General features: G+C 41.2%; 1 protein-coding gene across 6 annotated transcripts in view; it reads left to right on the top strand.

Annotated features, from left to right (window-relative positions):
- The window catches only part of CCDC68 (coiled-coil domain containing 68), a 58,527-nt gene extending 35,504 nt beyond the window's left edge, over window positions 1-23,023 (top strand). For 4 of the 6 annotated variants that reach the window (XM_054460513.2, XM_054460514.2, XM_054460518.2 and 1 more), the window contains 5 exons: window positions 4,548-4,653; window positions 5,921-6,004; window positions 16,042-16,118; window positions 19,513-19,605; window positions 21,016-23,023. In XM_054460513.2, the coding sequence (XP_054316488.2) occupies window positions 4,548-4,653; window positions 5,921-6,004; window positions 16,042-16,118; window positions 19,513-19,570 (325 nt within the window). In that variant the 3' untranslated portion in view covers window positions 19,571-19,605; window positions 21,016-23,023. Of the gene's footprint in view, window positions 1-4,547; window positions 4,654-5,920; window positions 6,005-16,041; window positions 16,119-19,512 lie in introns of all 6 variants that reach the window. The other 2 variants (XM_054460516.2, XM_063653706.1) reach the window with 2 other exon arrangements.

Raw genomic sequence — 23,023 nt, 5'->3', positions numbered from 1 at the left:
CCTGGCCAACATGGTAAAACCCCGTCTCCACTAAAAATACAAAAATTAACCAGGCATAGTGGTGGACGCCTGTAATTCCCAGCTACTCAGGAGGCTAAGGCAGGAGAATCACTTATATCTAGGAGCCAGAGGTTGCAGTGAGCCGAGATTGCACCACTGCACTTCAGGCTAGGCGACACAGTGAGACTTTGTTCAAAAAAAAAAAAAAAAAAAAGACTGAGTGCTTTAACAGAAAGATAAATAACAGAGCTCAAAAGAAGATCAAGTGACAGCTTACTTAGATATATTTTTACATTTAAAGGTCTTAAATGGATGACTAGGCTTCATATTTATTGGACAATCCTAATAGAGATTTTCTGCAATGGCCTTTAGTCACTGTTTTAGTGTATTAATGGAGACAAGTGAAGCCCCAAGTTGCTGTGTTTTCAAGAGTGCTTCTAGAAATATTTTTCTTCTATTTTGAGGCCAATTTAAAGTTTGTTTTTTTTTTCTTACAGTGAACGTTATGGTAATACCTTCAAGGAGTACATGGGAAATTTTTCTGAGCTTGGTATTTTTGATAGAAAAATAACAACCTCTGTTCTCCGTGCCTAAAGCCATCTTTTTTCCCATTGGTTCCAAGGTTGTGGGTCATGGGACACAAAGGGAACCATTTTAAATACTCACCTTTAACAGCTTACGTATTTTTATATTTCGTGCATATTCAAAGCCAGCTTTCCTCTGCAAGGCATCTTAAGCTCTTTCTCATTACTTCCCTGGAAAGTCCTGAGTCTGACCATTAAGTGGGTCATAGCTGCTATTTCTGTTATTTTTATCTTTTCTTCTTTTACTTTCCTTGCTGGAGCAATTTTGAATTTTAGCACCAGCTATGGACCCAATTTCTGTTTGCCCTCTGTGTTTTGATCTTTTTTTTTTTTTTTTTTTTTTTTTTGAGACAGAGTCTCGCTCTGTCACCCAGGCTGGATTGCAGTGGCACAATCTCGCCTCACTGCAACCTCCGCCTCCTGGGTTCAAGCGATTCTTGTACCTCAGTCTCCCAAGTAGCTGGGATTACAGGCGCATGCCACCATGCCCGGCTAATTTTTGTATTTTTAATAGTGACAGGGTCTCACCATGTTGGCCAGGCTGATCTTGAACTCCTGACCTCAAGTGATCCACTCGCCTTGGCCTCCCATAGTGCTGGGATTACAGGTGTGAGCCACCGCACCCGGCATAATTTTTGCATTTTTAATAGAGATGGATTTCACCATGTTGGCCAGGCTGGTCTTGAACTCCTGGTCTCAAGTGATCTACCCGCCTTGGCCTCCCAAAGTGCTTGGATTACAGTCGTGAGCCACCATGCGTGGCCTGTTTTGATCTTTATATCCTCCAGTCTTCTTTTCCTAGTAACTGAGGTTTTCTTCTGAGGCTCCTGAGTTACCCCATCCTCTGCATGTTCGCAGCAATTCTACACTCCAAGGGTTCTGAGCAACATCTGCAGATTTCTCAGCCCTGCCCCTTGCACGCTCCCAGTCTCCCTGGACTTCTGAAGACATCCTGCCCCTGAAGATTCTCTATGGGCGGTAAGCCTTCTCACTGTCTGTTCAGAATGTTTGCAGTCATCCAAAGTCTGGTCTCACCTTGGAAGGCTCTTCCATCTCCCCGCGACATCCTTAGGGTGTGGCGCCTTACCCGCTGGGGGTCCTGAAATTTCCTCAGTCCCCCGTGCCTCAAGAAGCCTCTGAACCTCAAGTCTAGGGACAACTGAAATCTAATGTGAATACAGGATGGTGTGCTGATGCAGCCATTCTCTGAACTTGAATTTTGGAAATACTGAGGGCTCAGTGTTGCTGCCATTGTCAATTCAAATTACATGGGCACATAGCGTTTTCATCTGAATCAGGCATCCAGCTTATTTCTTTTCAGGCACTTCCTGCCGTGGACCATGGAAAAAAAAAAAACTAGGGGACTGCTTGTTTATTTACTTGGTTCGGATTCCTCACTGCCCCTCTCTAAGAAAGACCAAAGTAAGGCTTTCTGCCAGGTACGGACAGGGTCCTTTAAATGATCATGTTATAAAAAGCAGATAAAATATTGGCACACCTGAACTAGTTAGTGATCTTCCTTCAGCCTGCATTGACCGTTTACATTTCTTTCATAGCTTTTCTCAGTTTGATAGTTGCTTGTAGTGTTAATCAAGAGGAAGGAAATGGACTTTTACAGTGAGATTTAGTTGTGTAGGTAAGATAATCAGACATGTTTCTGATTATCATCTAAAACAGAGTAGCACACTTGACGCATGTTCTTGTTCCCCCGTCATTTTGTACCTTCTCTTTCTATTCTCTGCATCCTTCTCCCAGGCCCCTGATTTGCTTCCCTCCTCTCACCAATGTTGTAGGCATCCTGTTCCCTGTAGATTTCTTGTGGCTGTACTCCCAAACATTCTCCTATCTTCCCCTCCTGTCTCTTTCTAGAGTCCTGAAAGATTACAATAATTTCTTTTGTAATTGTAAATTGTAAATTTCTTTTGTTTTCTTTCCAGGACTCTATTGGACCAATTAAAATAAAGCTTCTGATTTTTTGTTTTAATTTCAACTTTTATTTTACCTGCGGGAGTACATGTGCAGGTTTGTTATGTGGGTATATTGCCTGATGCTGAGGTTTGGGCTACTATTGAATCTGTCACCTAGGTAGCCGGCATAGCACTCAGTAGGTAGTTTTTAACCTTTTCCCCTCCATTCTTTCCCCCTCTAGTAGTCCACAGCATCTATTGTTTTCTTCTTTATGTTTGTGTTTACCCAGTGTTTAGCTACCACTTATAAGTGGAATCGTGCCGTATTTGATTTTATTTTTATGCCTTAATTCACTTAGGATTGATGACCTTCAGTTGCATCCACGTTGCTGCAAAAGGCACAATTTCATTCTTTTTTATGACTGCATAGTATTCTATAGTGTATATATAACACATTTTCTGTATTGAATCCACTGTTGATAGGCACCTAGATTGTTTCTATGTCTTTGCTATTGTGAATACTGCTGTGATGGACATATGAGTACACATGTCTTTTTGGTAGAATGATCGGTTTTCCTTTGGGTATATACCCAGTAATGGGATTGCTGGGTTGAATGGTAGTTGTGTTTTTACCCCTTTGAGAAATGTCCAAACTGGTTTCCAAAGTGGCTGAACTAATTTACATTCCCACCAACAGTGTATAAGCATTCCCTTTTCTCTGCATCCTCGCCAATATCTGTTATTTTTTTACTTTTTAATAATAGCCATTATGGCTGCTGTGAGATGGTATCTCATAGTGGTTTAGATGTGCATTTCTCTGAAACAATGTTTTAGTCCATTATATGAAACAAAATGGAAACTAATAACTCTTTTTTTCTAATTAGAACATGCTATATAGTATCTTATGAATTTCCACCATCTTTGTGATACACATAGAGGCTGACAGGGGTGGATCACCTGAGGTCAGGAGCTCAAGACCAGCCTCGCCAACATGGTGAAACTCCGTCTCTACTAAAAATACAAAAATTAGCCAGGTGTGGTGGCACATGCTTGTAGTCCCAGCTGTGAGAATTGCTTGAGCCCAGAAGTGGTGGTTGCGGTGAGCCAAGATCGCCTCACTACACTCCAGCCTGGGCAGCAGAGTAAGACTCCGTCTGAAAAAAACAAACCAGCAACAACAACAACAACGAAACAAAAAAAGGAAACAGAATTGGGATGACATTGGATAAAAGCAAAGGCCAAGTGACTTCTCCGAGGTCACAATGCTTCTAAGCTTGGTGGTGTTGCCACAGTGCATGTGGCTTCATAACTCTAATAACAGTAGCAAGAAGAGAAACAGCCAAAACAGTACAACCAATTCCAGTTACCTGAAAGAAGCTTTGGGAAAGTATAAATAATCTAAATTCAAAATCGACTTTTTTTTTTTTCCCATAATGATTGTTGTGGACTCAAAAATATTTGCTGGAATTAAATTTCTTCTTTTCTTCTCTCTTTTTTTCCCCCCTTTCCCTATGGACTGATAGTAGAATTACTAAAAGTAGGAAGCCAAAAAATAAAAAATAAAAAAAGACAAACACAGACAATCCACAACATATAGTAAGCCCGAATCATTAGAAATTGGTTTCTTATACATATATTAATAGATAAAATCTCCATTTCTGCTCCCGTGTTCTGACTCTGCTATTGCCATGCAATTGTCTGTGAAGTTTGATGGGTGCCAGGTCTGTGGGTGCTCAGGCAAGGCAATTTAGCTTATAAGTGCTTTATCCTACTGAGTACAACTTGATTCCACTACCTGCTGGAAGAGTCACAGATGGCCAGAAAGAAGCTTTTGACATAAACTGATATTCTCATTCAAGTTAAATCCAAGCAAATCAGAGCCCGCTTCATAGCTATTTATCTTCAGTGTGCCCTGTGTGGCATAATGAGGCCCTGGGGTCTTACCCAACTGATCCCCAGTAGCAGTAGAGTGTGTAGGAGGGCTAACGGTAAGGATGAGCTATGGAACGTGTGAGCCAATCATTTTCTCTTGCTCTTTTTCCCTTTGCATTCCCAGTTGCCAGGATCTTCAGAGGGAGATTTCCATTCTCCAGGAGCAGATCTCTCATCTGCAGTTTGTGATTCACTCCCAACATCAGAACATGCGCAGTGTCATCCAGGAGGTCAGATTAATCAAGTGTATTTAACTGGTAGACAGTATGTTTTCGGTGTGGAGCCCAGATATGAGTGGCTTGACTGGACTTTCGAAGCAATGATTTCTCTCCCTACTGACATATCCTTTTTTGTTTCTCATGCAATATGTCTCTGTCTTCAATGCCCTCTCTTGTTTGTTACACCAACACCTGTAATGCTGTCAATGAAGATAGCTTGGAAAATTATGTATAACGGTTTTTTAGATGTTTCAGTGATTTTCTAAAAGTCTTCTGCACCAAATAACGTACACTGGTCTTTAAACAATTTCATAGATCAGGAGATTCAGCCCTTCCTTGAGTATGAAATGATCTGTTTTCATAACCTCATAATTTATTTAGGAGATGATTTAGGGTAGGGGTGTAGCCTGGCCCTTCTCTGGGAGCAGCCTGACAGGTGGCAAAGTCAAGGCGATTGTGGTAGCAGCCAGCTAGATGGTGGAGTGTGTATTTAAAATCTACCTCAAGATACGCATTGATCTGGTTTTGGGGGTCTGTTTTAAAATTTAAAATCAGACTTCTATTCAGTTACTTTACTGCCAAATACAAGTCCTCCCAAATACTCCAGAGCCTTCCTCAAATAGATATAGCATTTGTGCTTGCTTGGCTATGACATCACTAAAAGGCCAAAAAATTGAGTAGTGGAATTTGAGAGCCAGGAGGGACTTTGGGGGCAACCCACACCCTATTTTTATAGAGCAGTTTAATGACAGCTAGTGGTGCCAAAGTTGGTCTTAGAATCCATGTGTCCCCTCTCTTCTTACACCGCTTTGCATCTCATCACCCCACCTCCCAATTCCACATTGCCTCTTGGCAAAGCAGGCTCACCTTATTATGCCACTGCTTGACAAATCTCTACTGCAGGGAGCCTCTGCACACCAGGCAGTGGTCTTGCATCCTGTCCACCAGCAGCTGCATCTGCAGGATGAGAACATTAAGTTGCTGAGACGCAGAAGAGCGGCCAGTGCTGCTTTCACAGGACACACTCCTGCTGAACTTGGTTTAAACAGGTTATCCAAAGATTAAAGTGAATCACGGCACCAGCTGAGGGCTTTCAGCCCCAGGTGTCAGTTTGGCCTGCTATTTTCTGTTGCCTGCTGAGTCTGCTAATGCTTTGGGATTTAATATTTTTTAATTTGATGAACATCTTTTGACCTCAGAAATCCGCACAATTTCTGACTTAAGTAACTATTTCCTGTGGTCTGACAAGGTTTTCCCTATTGTGTTTTCTAATTCTTAGATGGAAGGATTAAAAAATAATTTAAAAGAACAAGACAAAAGAATTGAAAATCTCAGAGAAAAGGTTAACATACTTGAAGCCCAGGTAAGGAGGGAACCTGTCTTACATTTTGTTGTGAGGATATGAGTGTGTATGTGTGTGTGTGTGTGTATCTGTGCATGCGAGGGTACCAGTATCAGTGAGCCTGTGTATGAAAACGTGCAATTGTATGCCAGTATAACACTACAAGTATGTCTGTTTGGGAGTGGGCATGTGAGTGTCTGTGTGACTGTGTTTGCTGGGTCTGTCTATGTCTAAGTGTATGTGCGTGTGTCTCTGTGTATCCAAGTGTCATTTTGTGAGTGTGTCTGTGCATATTCCATGCATAAGAAATTAGCGCTACAGAAAAAAGGACTGACAATTTAACAATTGTTAAATTATGAAGTGTTTAAAAGATTGTATTATGTTATTAAATGATTAGCATTATTGTTACATATTAAATAAACATTATTAAATTATTATTAAAAGTTCATTCAGATTTTCCAGAATACTTGCTGTAATGGAGAGACAGATGATAACTCTCTCGATATGGGCTTGAATCAGAGGCTTGCTCAAATCTACTCTTGTGTAAATTTCACTGTAGTCAGATGGCCAGGCTTCCTGTCTCCTGCCTTGGTTCCCATGCATGATCCTTTCCTGGCATGGGATGTCCTCTTTCCTCCTTTCTTCATTCATATCCATCCTGGCCTCCCAGCTTTGCCTCCAGGCTTACCCACTTCTAGACCCCTGTTATAATTGTCTTGCTTTTCAGTGTTTTAAAACTGAGCACAATACAATCTAATGTCCTGGGATAAGACATGCTTTTCTTCCCTCCCACTCACTTCCCCGTTCCTCAGGACCCCTGTATTAGTCTGTTCTCACGCTGCTAATAAAGACATACCCAAGACTGGGTAACTTATAAAGAAAAAGAAGTTTAGTGGACTCACAGTTCCACATAGCTGGGGAGGCTTCACAATCATGGCATGGCGGAAGGTGGAAGCCATAGCTTGCATAGCAGCAGGCAAGAGAAGTGTCAGTAGGGGAAATGCCAGACGCTTATAAAATCATCAGATCTTGTGAGAACTCACTCACTATCATGAGAACAGTATGGGAGAAACTGCCGCCATGATTCAATTAACTCCACCTGGCCCTGCCCTTGACAGGTGAGGATTATTACAATTCAACGTGAGATTTGGGTGAGGCCACAGAGCCAAACCATATCAACCCCCTTGCTGGCACTCAGCTGCTGTCCTCTGCTGGTGATGCCCCTGCCTTGCAGGAAGTGCAATGAAGCCCCTGCCAAGGTTGGAGCTCCTCTGAAGACCCCACAGCACGTCCACCTCATTCCATTTCTTGCCGTGTCTCTGCTTCTGTCTCTGTCAAATGGCGCATCACCCACTGTGTGGAGCTGTTCACCTGTTCTACTCCATCCCTCAGTATTTCGATTTTCTGCTAATTGTCACCTGCCAGCGTTAATGTTGCCCAGTCCTGTGGACTGTGGAGATGTTCTGACTTCCCACTGGAGGCCTTATCATCTTTTGGAACTGTTCCTTCCACTACCATGTTCTTTCTGCTTTCCCCAAACAGAAGATAAAAAATCATAATAATAGTTTTTTACGTGTTAATTTTTGTAGCCTCATTTTCCATTTCTACCTTCCCAGCAGACAACTGTTCTCTTTTGGTTTTGAGAATAGGCCTCATTGAACCTCACACTCTCTTTAGACTCTCACCCTCTTCAGGCTGTATGGGACTGATTAACACACTGCTCTCAGCTCTGTGCAGCTAAAAATGCTTTGATTGTGGAATAATTGGCTCAAAACTAGTATTCACTCAAGTGCCCAGTAATAGCTGGCTAATTTATATCAGGGGACCTTCAGATTATGTGATTCATGTCACAGTGGAGCCTCCTTGTATGAAATGTTCTCTAAAAACATTTCTTCACAGCCTTTCTTACTAGCTTTTTGGCAAATGTTACTTGATAAAATATTTTTTCTTATATTATTACATATAGCAATATATTATATATTTCATGTATATATATATTTGAGACAGGGTCTCACTCTGTCACCTAGGCTGGAGTGCAGTGGCATGATCTCGGCTCACTGCAACCTCTGCCTCCTGGGTTCAAGTGATTCTCTTGCCTCAGCCTCCCGAGTAGCTGGGATTACAGGCACACACCATGTCACCCGGCTAATTTTAGTATTTTTAGTAGAGACGGGGTTTCACCATGTTGGCCAGGCTGGTCTCAAACTCCTGACCACAAGCGATCTGCCCACCTCAGCCTCCTAAGGTGCCGAGATTACAGACATGAGCCACCATGTCTGGCCTATTTCTTACATTTTTTATGTAACTAACATTCATTCATTCCATGTAAGTTGGGACATATGGATAAGCAAATAGAACAAGAAAATCACTGATAAAAGTACCATTCCTGGATACCAAATCAGCATAGCTGGGTATATCTATGTTTTGTGGGAATCTATGTGCCTGTTATATACCTGTGTGTACATACTAACTATAGAATATATATGGCACTGCACTGTGCCTATTGTATTCTCATTTTTAAACTTTCATTCATTTTTCCACATCACTAATTATGTAATTTCTTCTACACTTAATTATTGAGTGGCTACTACAGTATAGGCACTAAATTCCAGAAAACACAGAAAACAATGTTGAACAAAATGGACATGAGTCCTGCTTCCTGGAACTTACTGCCTAGTGAGTGAATTTGAAATGCCTCTTTATTCTGGACTAAATTCTTATTGAAGCTGTTCCAACAGCGAATCTTCCTATTTTGGCTCCAATAGCTTACTGCTTTAATTATTGTACGTCTGTAATATGTTTTAATTGGAGAAGTTGTTTTAGGGTTGGCATCATTCTCAGATCTTTCACTTCATATGGTTCTGGGCTCTGCTCATATCTAATTAAGTGCCCATTCTTATCACAGAGTCAATGTGTCAGTGGTACCACTGCTTCTAATTCAATTTTGTGTTCTTTAGTTGTGCCTATTTATTTATATTGTTCCCAATGAGGATTTTATCTTCCTAAATAAACTGACAACTTAACCCCGATACTGTACATTATTCAGCTGGCCTGTTGGTTAAACAGTTAGACAAGGAAGATGTATTTGTTTCCATCGTACTCTGTTTGTATATTCCAAAATTCAGCAAATAATTACTGACTATTCAGCAATTATGCCACAGAAATAGATGTCCCTCTCCTCTCATGGAAACTTCTTAGTTTGTGGCAGAGTCACTACAGTAATGTGACAGAACCTCTCAGTGTTGTCTTAGAGTCTCTGTATGTAGCTCAACCCAAGCCAGTGTTTTCTTTTTCTTTTTTCTTTTTTTGAGATGGAGTCTCACTTTGTCACCCAGGCTGGAGTGCAGTGGCATGATCTTGTGATCTCAGCTCACTGCAGCCTCCGCCTCCCAGGTTCAAGCAATTCTCCTACCTCACACTCCCAAATAGATGGGATTGCAAGTGCCCACCACCACACCTGACTAATTTTTGTATTTTTAGTAGAGACAAGGTTTCACCATGTTGGCCAGGCTGGTCTCGAACTCCTGACCTCAGGTGATCCTCCCACCTCAGCCTCCCAAAGTGCTGGGATTATAGGTGTGAGCCATTGTGCCCAGACTCAAGCCAGTGTTTTCTAACACTTGTATAAAAAAAGGCTTCAAATAATAACAGTATCTGATGAGTGACTTTATATTCTCAACATTTATTTTCTTCAATAGATAAATCTTTCCTTCACAGCAGTGGATGTTACTATGCCCATTTGAGCTTTAAAAAGTCCAAGCCATATTAATTTATTTATTCAACAGATATTTTTGTGTGTTTATGATGTGTCAGGAAGTGTTCTAAGTGCTGGGTATGTGGCCGTGAATGTGACAGATTGTCCCTGACTTCATCTTACTTATACTTTGAGGAAACAGACAACAAACAAATAAACAAGCAAGTATTCAACTTGCTTAGGAAGTGCCAAGTTCTCCAAGGAAGAATGGAAGAGTGTGGGGAGTCATAGAGTAACAGGGATTAGGGAGGGCATCTCTGAGCACGTGTTGGACCGTATCCAAATACCTAAATATAGTGACTTTGAGCCATAGTGATTCAATTTATTTTGTTTTATTTGTATTTTGTTATTTGTTTTTTAGGGACAGGGTCTTAACTCTGTTGCCCAGGCTGGAGTGCCGTGGCGTGATCATGGCTCACTGCAGCCTCAACATCCCAGGCTCAAGCAATCCTCCTACCTCAGCCTTCTGTGTAGCTGGGAATACACGCGCACACCACCATGCCTGGCTAATTTAAAACAAACAAACAAAAAATTGTAGAGACAGAGTTTCACTGTGTTGCCAGGGTTGGTTTCAAACTCCTGGGCTCAAGTGATCCTCCTGCCTTGGCCTCCCAAAGTGCTGGGATTACAAATGTGAACCACTTCACTCAGCCTCATAGTAAATAAATTTCTATCCTATTCCTAGTGAATGGCTTATTATAAAGCTTTTAAGCTAGAATAAAATGTGCAGGGGTACACTGTCTTGCACTGCAAATTTAAGGCCACTGCCCATTTTGGAATTCCTGAAATAACAGGAGGGACTGATTCAGTTTATGAAAAATGATCATCAGAGCTTGAACAACCTTTTAAACACATCAATTTTTGAAACCATAAAGACAGCATCACTTTCTCATTCATGCTAAAATCATTTGTCTCTGTTTAGTCATGCTACATATTTTGTTCTCTTTAATCCTGAAAGCTGCTCCAGGAGAGCTAATATTGACTACATTTTGCAAGTGACAAAACTGAGGATCTGAGAAGTTAAGCAGCCTGTTTAAAATCACTCAGCGAGCAGGTGGCAGAACCTGCACTTGAGTCTGCTTAACTTTGCAGCATGTGCCTGCCTATCAATATCTGCTTATCTGGGTATTTGGGTGATATGGTTTGGCTGTGTCCTCACCCAAACCTCATCTTGAATTGTAGCTCCCGTAATTCCCACGTGTTGTGGGAGGGACCTAGTGGGAGATCTTTGAATCCTGGGGATAGTTTCCCCCGTACTGTTCTCGTGGTAGTGAATAAGTCTCATGAGATCTGATGGTTTTTTAAGGGGAAACCCCTTTCACTTGGTTCTCATTCTCTATTGCCTGCCTCCACGTAAGATGTGTCTTTGCATCTTCTTTCCCTTCTGCCATGATTGTGAGGCCTCCCCAGCCATGTGGAACTGTGAGTCCATTAAACCTCTTTCCTTTATAAATTACCCAGTCTTGGGTACATCTTTATTAGCAGCGTCAGTACAGACTAATACACTGGGTGATTAAATGTGTGTGTGTGTGTGTATGTGTATACCTGTTTGTGAAATATATATGTGTAGTCAATATATTTTTAAACACATGGTTATAACATTAAATTTGCATAATCTTTTACATTGATTTTAGTCATTGTCACAGTTACTGTATTAAATATTTTCTATTTTACTTCTAGCTTCAAGTAATGGAAACACATCCTTTTTTCCTGTGGTGGTCTTTCTATCCTAGCAGTTTTTTTTCCCCTTCCTATAGGTGATAAAATTGACTCATATAACCCTATCTTTTAAAAAATGTTTAATTCTTCTTAATCAGTTTTAAATATCACCGAAAATTTCTGCTTAACTCTACCAAAATTATTTACTTTCTTTCTGGTTTTTCATATCTTTCATCATCTTAATTTACAGCTCTGACACTCGTCTTATATTTCTTACATTTCTAGTTTCTTCACTAAGGACCTGCTCCTAGGGAAATGCATTTTCAGAAATTACTCCATTTTCTAAACTTTGAAGATTATCCTACTTTATATAAGCACCATCATCCTTTAAATTTAATTCTGGAGTGTGTTGCTAAAATATTAAGTATGCAAAAATTATATTCTTTTTGAAAACTATGCCAATCAACCATCCTTAGACAGAGCCGTAATAGTGGCAGGCATATTCTGGCCAGTGATTTGTAGTTTTTAAATAAAACTCATGCATATACTGTCCTAGTTAAAGGAAAAATCAGAAAAGTCTATGAATCAAGACTAAATGCCTAAATCTGGTAGATGAAACAAATCAGCATGGAATTTAAAATAAATTGAAGAGAGTCTAACATAGTAACTCCTTTGCTTTTGTGTTGTTTGGTACTGAATTGGTTGAGAAACTGGGAGTTTATTCTGGGGAAAACCTAAGTAGCTTTTACCTAATTGTCCAGTCACAGAATATTTTCATTTCAATGGTACTTGTCATCAACAGAGTGTGTTTCAAATTGCTTTGTCAAGTGTAAAGTACTATAGAAAGGGACTTTTTTCTAGGCACATGCTTGGCCTATAATATGTGCCTGCCCTTGTTTGGAGTGTGTAATAGATTTACATTCATTATATGAGGGAATCTTCACCATCAGTTGATCAAATCTGAAGTACATTTCTTGGTGAAACTTAGCTTCACTCTTGAAATTTCACAGTGAAATGATGATTGCATGTGAAGATACTGGCTCCATCTTTGAGTTATTATTCATGATAAATGCTGGGCGCTAAGAAGGGGCACAATTCAAGGCTGACTCTAAACCACTGACTTACTCCAGACCATCAGGTGGAATTTCAGAAAATACCTTGTAGGCCAGGTGCAGTGGCTCTCACCTGTAATCTTAGCACTTTGGGAGGCTGAGGCAGGCGGGTCACTGGAGGCAAGGAGTTCAAGAGCAGCGTGGCCAACGTGGTGAAACCCTGTCTCCACTAAAAAAAAATACAAAAATTGGCCGGCTGTGGTAGCACGTGCTTGTAATCCTAGCTACTCAGGAGGCTGAGGCAGGAGAATTGCTTGAACCCAGGTGGTGGAGGTGGAGGTTGCAGTGAGCCATTGATGGCTGTAATGGGCCATCTAGAGGGGCTGTTGCCATCTCACTGGCTGCAGCAGGAAGGCGTGGCAAGGGCTGCATTCTCCATGGAGCCCACAAGAGCCCCACCCCTGCTGGGCACACCTGCAGCTGTTTGAACTGTGGCTGCAGACTCAGGAGTCCCTGCACTCCTGGGGGCCTTGGAAGGCCCCCTTTGCCCTTGCAGGCTTGGAAGTGCCTGCTCCCACTGCCTGGCTTCTCCCTGCTGTTGGCACCCTCTCCAATCTCGGAGCAAAGCTGGGGCCAAGCCCGGGCACTGTCACAGCTCAGCCAGGTGTGTGCGTGCTCGGGTTAGTGCTGACATGCCAACCCCCTTCTGCCTCAACCCCCTCTGGACTTTGGGCACCAATGAGCATGGGAGGGAAGCCAAGGGGGTGCTGAGGGCAGCTTGATGCTGGCCTGAAGGTGCCCCTTGGCACAAACAGCCTGGGTGCTATGAACCACAGTGGAAGGCAGACAGGCTCCTGGGCAGAAGGGGGCAGGTCCCCAGGGAGTCCTCACCTTCAGGACAGGGAGGGTCTAAATGCTGGGGGCTGGGCTGCCAGTCTTATGGGCTGGAGTAAGAACTTGTGTTGCCTTTTCTGGGCCCACTCATGGCTGCCCATGGAGCAATCAGCACATACTTCCTTGCCCTCTGAGGCCATGAAAGCCCCAGGCTTAGCCAGAGCTGGGCAGACATTGGGATGACCAGCTGCAGAGAGGAGCTACCCACACCAGGGCCTCCTCTCTATTGCGACTCAAACAGATATTGGGACAACCTGCCTGCAGAGAGGAGCCACCCACTCTAGGGCTTCCTCTCCGATGAGAGCTGAAAGACGATGGGGCAGCCAGCTGTAGAGAGGAGCTACCCTCTCTGTTGATAGCTGAACACTTGCTGGGATTACTTGCCTAGCAGAGAGGAGCTACCTTCTCTGCTAGGAGCTGGACACTTGTCAGGACACCCTGGCTGCAGAACGGAGCTGCCCCCTGCAGGTTTCCTCTGAGCTGTTCTATTGCTCAATAAAGCTCCTCTTTGTCTTGGTCACTCTCCACTTGTCTGTGCACCTCATTCTTCCTGGTTGCCGGACAAGAACTCAGGACCCACTGGGTGCCTGGGCTAAAAGAGCTGTAACACAAACAGGGCTGAGACATGCCCCTTGCTCACCATGTTGCAGGCAAAGAGAAGGAAAGAAGAGCTGTGGCCCTTTGGGCAGCCCAGACCTGGGAGCTCCCTGAGCCAGGGCTGTGACTCTCTCTTTGGGGCCTTGCGGTTTGTGGCATCTCCAAGCTTCCAGGTGCCACCGTGTTCCCCAGTGCCACCTGTGGAAGCTGATTGTGGTGCACCTGGTCTAGCCGCAGCCTCTCAGAGCCAGCACCCATGCCAGTACCTGGCACTGTGTGCCCCACTGTAGCAGTCAGCATGTTTGACTATGCACAGTGGCCGGACCCCACACTTGCTCACACACCCCTCACCATTTCACACCCGACTCGCCCTTGACAGGCATGAGACCTAGGCCAGTAGCTCGCAGCCTGCCAGGCTGAGTGGACAAAATGAGCCCAACGGACCCAAGTAAAACTCTGGCAAAGGCGCCACTGGCCTCAAAGGTTTGCAGCCAGAAAAATTACACCTTGTAACACTGAGATCGTGCCACTGCACTCCAGCCTGGGCGACAGAGTGAGACCCTGTCTCAAAAAAAAAAAGAAAATACCTTTTAAACTATAATTACATGACTCTTTAAGTCTGTGTTCCTTGAAAGGGAAGGGAGCTGGTGTGCTGCTGTTCATCACCTGTCATTGTTCCCCCCAGCTACCTTTTGGTCCCAGACACTTTTATATGAGTGTGTCCTTTAAAGTGCAAGCCACTGGCAAGTCAGCATTGCTCATGATCCCTCATTGTTTTAAGTCTCACTTTCCAGATCTGGGAAGTGAAATTGCTCAGTTGACTATGTTGTAGAGAAAACACTGGCTCTGGACAGGAGGACACAGCTTGGCATTGAGCTCTGCATGAATAGGATGTGGGACACTGGAAGTCTTTGGAATTCAATTTATAGTTATAAAAGTGGTACTTGAAGCTGAGTGCAGTTGCTCACACCTACAATCCCAGCACTTCAGGAGGCTGAGGCAGGTGGACCGCTCAAGTCCAGGAGTTTAAGACCAGTGTGAGCAACATGGTGAAACCCTGCCTCTACCAAAAATACAAAAATTAGCCAGGCATAGTGGCGCACACCTGTGGTCCCAGCTATTCGGGAGGCTGAGTGGGAGGCAGGTTTGAGGCTGGGAGGTGGAAGTTGAAGTGAGCCGAGTTACGTATCCAGCCTGGGTGACGGAGCCAGACACTGTCAAAAAAAAAAAAAAAAAGGCACTTCAATTAGAAAATCATAACCAATTGCCTTTACTCTTAAAATCTGTGCCAGGCACTAGCTGAGCACTTGACATATTTTTTTAACTCATTTTAAATCTGTGAAGAAGGCGTTACTATTATATCTGTAATACAGATGAGGAAATTAGGCACAGAGAGGTTAAGTAACCTAAATGAGGTCATGTAACTAGTGAGTGGCCGTGCTAGGATTTGTACCTGAGAACTTGTGCTCTAACCACTCCTGTTCTTAGCTGTTGCATGAACTCCCAGAATTATGAGAGTGCTTCCAGATGTAAAATATTATGTTCACATGACACTTGTTTCTTCCAACAAATTACACAAAGTAGGCAGGACATGTATCATTTACCACTAGTATAGATATAAAGAAACTAAGGTTTCATAAGAAAATTGAGGCTATAGAGGCCATGAACTTATATTAATAGTAAAGAGCAGATGGGACCTATTTTCGTGGGGTTTATAATCAAGAGATCGCAAAAGAAAGACGAACATGTGATCGATATTGTGGGTATCTTTAACAAGGTTCTTTAAAAGTTCTTTTCATTTGTCTGTATTTTTAAATCTCTGTAAAATAAAATATGGATACTTCAGCTGTTGAATTTCAGATGCTAAATCAGAATACTCTATTTTAGTCCCTTGGTAAATTATTCATTTTTCAGGGAGTATCTGCATCTTCAGAGATAATATTTTGTGACTTTCAACTGGCTATTTTCTTTGTTGTATAGTATAACTGCAAAAACAAACTTGCTGCCAAGGAGTGAGGCGGGTGTTGGGTTGAATAGAAGCATTGAGGGTGTAGCTAATAAATGTGTTAGCTATTTGATGTCTGCATTTTTTTCAATTTTAGAATAAAGAACTAAAAACCCAGGTAGCACTTTCATCTGAAACTCCTAGGACAAAGGTATCTAAGGCTGTCTCTACAAGGTAAGGTCTTTGTCTTCTTCCACCCTGTCTTCACAACCTATGTTGAACATGTTAGACATTCAATCCACTCAAGAAAGATTCCAGTCTGTCACTACTTATGTAATCATTTATTTACTGTCTGTCTCCCAGTTTCTATTCAGAACTGTGTTAATCTTGTTCATCATTTAATCCTCAAAGCCTAACACAGAAATACTAAATAAATTAATGAACAAATTTAGATATCTCTTTTTTTCTTCTTTGACCTAAAACAAGCCCAATCTCAACTCCAACACCTAGACATTACAGATCATCTCCTTTATTGTCTTTCTTCTTCTGTTGCTCATGTTTTTTATGCCATTGATGGACATTTTAATCTTTAGTTGTTGACATTTATTGAAATTGCTTTGTTGTCAACTCTAATAAATTATTAATATAAATATCACCAGGGCAAGAATAGTTCTTTTTAATTTCCTGCATTGCTAAGGACAAGGTTCTTCAACAACTATCTAATAATGAATTATTTCAAGCGATGATGATGACCTACTAAAGAAATTGAAATGATGGTTGAAACCATCTAAGTCATTTTTTAAGTTAAATTTTTGTTGTGGTTGTTGGCAGAATCAGAATCTGGGCTCAAATCTCATTTCCACAAACCCCATGAAATTATCATTTAAAAGAAAACATAGTCTCTAATTACATGTATCATTTAAAAAGTGATTAAAAACTTCCTCTTCTAGCAGCTTTTGAATTTCCCAAGCTAGTCCCTCTAGGGAAGAATCTCATTTTCTAAAAGTCTCTTCAGCCCAGTGCCGGAGGTGGAAAAATCAGACCCACTATGATTAGCATCAGTCTAGGAATTCAGGAAGATTCTTCTCTCTCTTTAAAACTGCCTGAAACAGTATTTCCCTTTGCTAATGATGTATGTAATTAGAGACTAGAGATGAAACTATTATGATTCAAGTCCTCTAAAATCTTTTGGCCTCCAGATGCTTGTTATAAACTTTTTGGCCACTAGCCCTGCAACTTCTAGAAAAGAAAAGAAATGAAGCCTGAGAGGTTTCCCAGGAGGAGATGAAATGCCTACATTTCAGAAGCGGGGAGAGTGGAGTCACTTCAGCTGGGGAAGATGTGAAAGATTTGGACTAGGAGGGCAAGCGTGACTTTCTAAGGGAAGGAAGGGTGGCTAATATTTTGCTCCCTTCCATCTGTACCATTCGCATTGGGATGGTGAAGCACTATGGCCAGTCCTAGCTGCTTGGACCCTGGAGGGAATGGGGCCAGAATGGAGCAGACAAGGAAACAGCTGGTTATCTTCATATGGTAACTACTCTAGTATTGAATGCTGAGACTCTGGCTGGTATATAGGGGTCATGTTGAAGAGAATGATTTCTTTGGCCAACTCTTTAGCTACAGCTATTAATTAGTATTTAACTAATTAATAGTTAAAGGTTTACTGTTTTAAAGATTTTTCTTCTCCCTGTGACTTGGGAAAGGTCAAATGGGGGAAATTTCCTAATTGAAGTGGTGAAATGAGACTGAATGTCCCCTTTGTTCTGTGATTTTTTATAGAAATTATCATGTTAATGATGTAAAGGAGCAGTCCCCAACCTTTCTGGCACGAGGGTCCAGTTTCATGGAAGACAGTTTTTCCATGGACCAGGGTGGAGAGGATGGTTTTGGGGTGATTCAAGTGCATTCCATTTATTTCTGTTTTTATTACATTGTAATGTATAATAAAATAATTAAAAACTCACTATAATGTAGAATCAGTGGGAGCCCTGAGTTTGTTTTCCTGCAACTAGCCAGTCCCATCTGGGGGTGAGACAGATATTCAGGCATTAGATTCTCATAAGGAGCATGCAACCTAGATCCATCACATGCACAGTTCACAATGGGGTTCGTGCACCCATGAGACTCTAATGCCATTGCTGATCTGACAGAAGGTGGAGCTTAGGAAGTAATGTGAGCGATGGGGAGTGGCTGTAAATACAGATGAAGCTTCACTCTGTTGCCCACTGCTCGCCTTCTGCTGTGTAGTCCTATGCCTAACAGGCCATAGACTGGTACCAGTCCATGGCCCAGGGGCTGGGCACCCCTGATATAAAGGCAGGACTCACATTTGCAAAATAAAATATGGCCCATTGGTTGCTTGAAAAATGTAAGTGGTAGATTGGTTTTGTACATCTGGATTCACAAATATACAATGGAATTAACTCTAGGGAGAGATTTGAGTATAAAGATAACTGTTAAGACTGAAATTAGAAAATTATGTACACATAAAAATTTAATCTTGGCAAATCTCTACACATTCTCTCAGGGAATACAAACAAACAAGGTTTTTTCTTTTTGACTTGAGCGTTAGAACATATAGATCTTCCTTCCTTCCTTCCTTCTTTCTTCCCTTCCTTTCCCTCCCCTCTTCCCTCCCCTTTCTTTCTTTCTCTCCCCTTCCTCCTCTACCCTCCTTCCTGCTCCCTGCCCTTCCTTTCCCCTCCCCTTTTCCCAACTAGTCCCTCCCCTCCCCTCCACTTCCTTTCATTCTCTCTCTTTGTTTTTCTGTTTTGACAGGGCCTCACTCTGTGGCCCAGGCTGGAGTGCAGCAGCGCAATCATATTTCATCTTAACCTCAAACTCCTGGGCTCAAGGGATTCTCCCACCTCAGCCTCCCCAGTAGCTAGGCCTACAGGCACACTATCACACCTGGCTATTTTCTTTGTGTGGAGGACAGGGTCTTGCTATGCTGCCTAGGCTGGTCTTGAACTCCCGGGCTCAAGTGATCATCCCACCTCAGCCTCCCAAATTGTTGGGATTACAGTCATGAGCCACTGCATCCAGCCTGATGTTTCTTGAGTGGTTTGCTTGAGATGAGGGGCCATGTTGTTAAACAACAATAATAAAATATGCATATGCATATATGTTTGTGCATGCATATATATGTCTGTGCACATGTGTATATATATATATATACACATATATACATACACGTACTTACAGTTTTAAATACTAGAATCACACAGTGAGGAAATAAATTCAGGCTATGCAAAATGCATTGAGCTAAAATAGCCTGGGGGAACAGTTGATTTGTGTTTTGTCACCTCCAGCTCACTCTGGGGAATGTCTTCACCAGGTGGAATGGCAGATACAGGCTCTTCCTCTCTCCGGCTTCCCTCATGCTCCCTCATTCTTGCCCTGTTACATCTAGCAGAATTTGCATGCATTAAATGCTTTCACAATGCGATTCTACTGTACATCATGGGGAACTCGTCAGAATACATCTATTAACACATCTCTTAGAACAAAGCAGTTAGTTCAGATTTGATATTAATAGTATTGTGGTAGTTGAGTGTGGTGGTCTAGCCATGATCACTAGAGTTTAACATTCTCCATTTTGATCATCGTGTTGTCTTTTCAACAGTGAATTGAAGACCGAAGGTGTTTCCCCTTATTTAATGTTGATAAGGTTACGGAAATGAACTGGCTGGATGAAGATCTGATTTAGAAAGACTGCGTGAGTCTTATTTATTCTCTGAAACACAGCCCAAGTTTCATGTTAAAATGGCACAATGCCATTATTTAAATGGAACTTATTACATACCAATGGCTTTGCAAAAAGATGACATTTCAGAAAATCAAACAAATATATATTTAATGGATGGACTCTTCAAAACTTACCAAATAGTTGAAGAAACCAGGTGCCTTCTCATGATGGAAGAGAGATTCTGCTTTAAATTAAAAAAAAAAATCTGAATCTTGTTTTCAGATTTTTTTTTTCTACTGGGACTGTTTTAAGATTGTCAATTCTGACTTTTTTATAGTGGTTTTTAAGAGTATAAATAGAAGGGAGAGTGTAGATATGTATGAATGAACATACATTTCCTGCATATATATGTATGAAGGGCATGTATATGTATGAATGAGCAAACATATTTGAAAGTTAACTTTTGGATGATAAGAAAGATCTTACAATGACATAAGTTCATCTCCTGATCCATTGTTTGTGGGAGAATTATGCTCGACTGAATTATGGGCAGGAGAAAGAGCAGATTCCTTTTAGCTAATTCCCCAACCCATATGCCCTTCTGAAGTTGAGAATCATGGCTGCCTCACCACACATCAGAGAATGACTGTTCTTCAGTAGTTTTGGGATTAACAATTGGTTTCTAGAGGTAACCTGTACACACAAACACACAGGGATGCACATGGTGTCCTCTGCCTTTGTGACTAATTTTCTTCTTGATATTTATTAATAGTATCTAAATAAAATATTGGGGGGGATAGAAAAATAATGCTGTTAGCTCATACTTCCATGAAAATGTATTTATTATAGGCTCAAAGGAATAATGACTGCTGTCTGCAGCCAGAAAGAATCTGAATTCATGAATTGGAAAGATGTATATAATGTATTTGTGAAAGTTTGCTTAAATTCTGATACATGCCTTCTTTGTAGGTGGAGTTTGTGATTGCAGTGAATAGAACAAATTCTGACTTGCAGAAATGCAGACATACAGTCAGGAAAGAACAAACTTCAATTAAATGTATAATGAGAGACCTTGGTCTCCCTAAAGGATGAATTTCCTTTAGGCCTTCGATCTTCCTCTCTAGTGTATAACTTTAAATATTTGCTCAGGAAAGATGCTGACTCTTTCATTATGGAATGTGAAATATCAGTGTTGTCTATAAATATTTGAAGGTATATAAAAATGAGATGATGTATTTATAAATTTATCCAAGTACTGTAATCCTTGAATTGTTGTGTAACTGTGTGTGAGTTTTATGCTTCATGGTATCTTTGGAAACATTTTTATTGCTTCCTTATTTTGAAGGTATATTTATCTGTTAACATTTAGGGCATAGTTACCTTATACCAGGAACAAGTCTAAGCACTTTACTTGTATTAATTTCTTTTGTCTTCCCCAAGGCCCTCAGAAGCAGATTATTCCTGTTTTACAGAGGAAGATACTGAGAGTGGTTGAGTAATTTGCCCAGCTGCTAACTGTGAAGCAAAAATTTGAACCTTTTGACTTGGCTATTGATATTCATTCTACTTGCTCACATGGTGGTCTAAGAAATTTCCCAGCCATAGAAATCTCTCTCTTTTTGCCACTTTAATCAACACATAGCTTCCTGGATGACTGCCTGTGTTATTTTGTGGATGACAGTAAGAAACAACAAATACTGATAAAATCAGTATTTTGCTGAAATGAGTTGATCTTTCACCAATTGGACTACCATTGTGAGAACTCAGTTCAGACAAACTTCCCTGCTAAAAATCTGTTTATCATACATTTATTATTTATGACTTTATGTCACACTGAAGTATTCGTGATACATTTTCAGGCACATTTGTAGGAAAATTAGGATCATGAATCCTGCTTTAAGTATTTGTAGTGTGGTAAGAGAATCCGTCTTTTACTAGGAGACCAGATTCCTTTTATACCTCATTCATCATGCTGGATTGTAATAAATTTCAGATTTTGGAATGGGCTTATTTAACTGACCTAACAATCTTGATGATTTCCGTTAGAATAACTTATTCTAAGGTCAAAAGTGGAAAGACACTGTTGGTTTTTATTTATATTTCACTATACTCATTTTTGAACATGGAAATACAGTGGTGAAACCACCTATGCAAAAATGATAACAGTGAGAAAATTATGACAGTGAAGGAGATCTGACCTAACTAACTATCTATCTTGCCTCCAAACTGCTCTTGGTCGTTCCTGAGTGTGGGCCAAGCTAACTTAGGGAGAAATTTACTTTATAGGTTAAATTATAATAGCCCTTCCCAAAACTAAACGATTCTCCTGCCTTAGACTCCCGAGTAGCTGGGATTACAGGCACTCACCACCATGCCTGGCTAATTTTTATATTGTTAGTAGAGATGGGGTTTTGCCATATTGGCCAGGCTGGTCTTGAACTCCTGGCCTCAGGTGAGCCTACTGCCTCGGCCTTCCAAAGTGCTGGAATTACAAGCATGAGCCACTGCACCCAGCCCACTTCTGCACTTCTGATGACCAGATGGCCCCACCTGGACAAGCAACTCCTCTGTGGCTCCCACCCAAAAGTGGACTCAGTGCAAGAGGACCATTGTCTGCACTCCTATGATTGCACCCCCGACTACTCAGCATTTCCCATTCCCCCAAACACCCGGCCCACCAAACTATACTTGAAAAACCCTAGCCTCTGAGTTTTCAGGGAGGCTGATTTGAGCCGGCTTTGTGTGTATTGAACTCTTTATTGCAACCCCCCTGCCATGATAAGTTAGCTCCATGTAGGCAGAGGGCAAGATAAACACACTGGGCAGTTACAGTGGAATGTACTACAGATGAGACCTGTTCATGACATCTCCAGGCTCACTCTGGAAATCTTTGGATTTCCTGAGAATAAAAATAAGCCATTTCAGAGACCCCCCAAAACTCCGAATTCTTCAAATATAACTGAGTCTTTATAATACCATTAGCCTTATCATTTATTTGTCATATATGGATTGTTTCCTATATCCACTATCATAAAATTATCATTTGAAATACTTTTTTTATGAAAAAAAAACACTTCTCAGTGAAAAAACAAGATTACAAGGGGGAATAATATTTATTCAGCTAAAATAGTACTCCACAGGAAATATAGGAAAAGAAACACTAGTTCAGTTTTATTCCAAAAAAATGTACATCTAATTATACTCTTGAATTTATAGGATAAGAAGGTCTGAGGTGGGTCCGAAATTCATACATGAAGTCAGGAAAAGAAAAGAAACTTAGTTCTACCTTGATTACATATGTTGTTACAAATTATCATTATGAAATGTTTAAACAATTACTATAGTATATCTTTTGAATAATTGCTTATAATATGCCTTACCATAAAGAAAATTGATGCTACATTGTGTGAATTATTTGGTTTTATTTCTTTTTATATTAAAATTATGC

The sequence above is a fragment of the Pongo pygmaeus genome, chromosome 17 (genome assembly GCF_028885625.2).
Source record: "Pongo pygmaeus isolate AG05252 chromosome 17, NHGRI_mPonPyg2-v2.0_pri, whole genome shotgun sequence".
NCBI classification, from domain to species: domain Eukaryota; kingdom Metazoa; phylum Chordata; class Mammalia; order Primates; family Hominidae; genus Pongo; species Pongo pygmaeus.
This window is presented reverse-complemented; position numbering and strand designations above follow the sequence as displayed.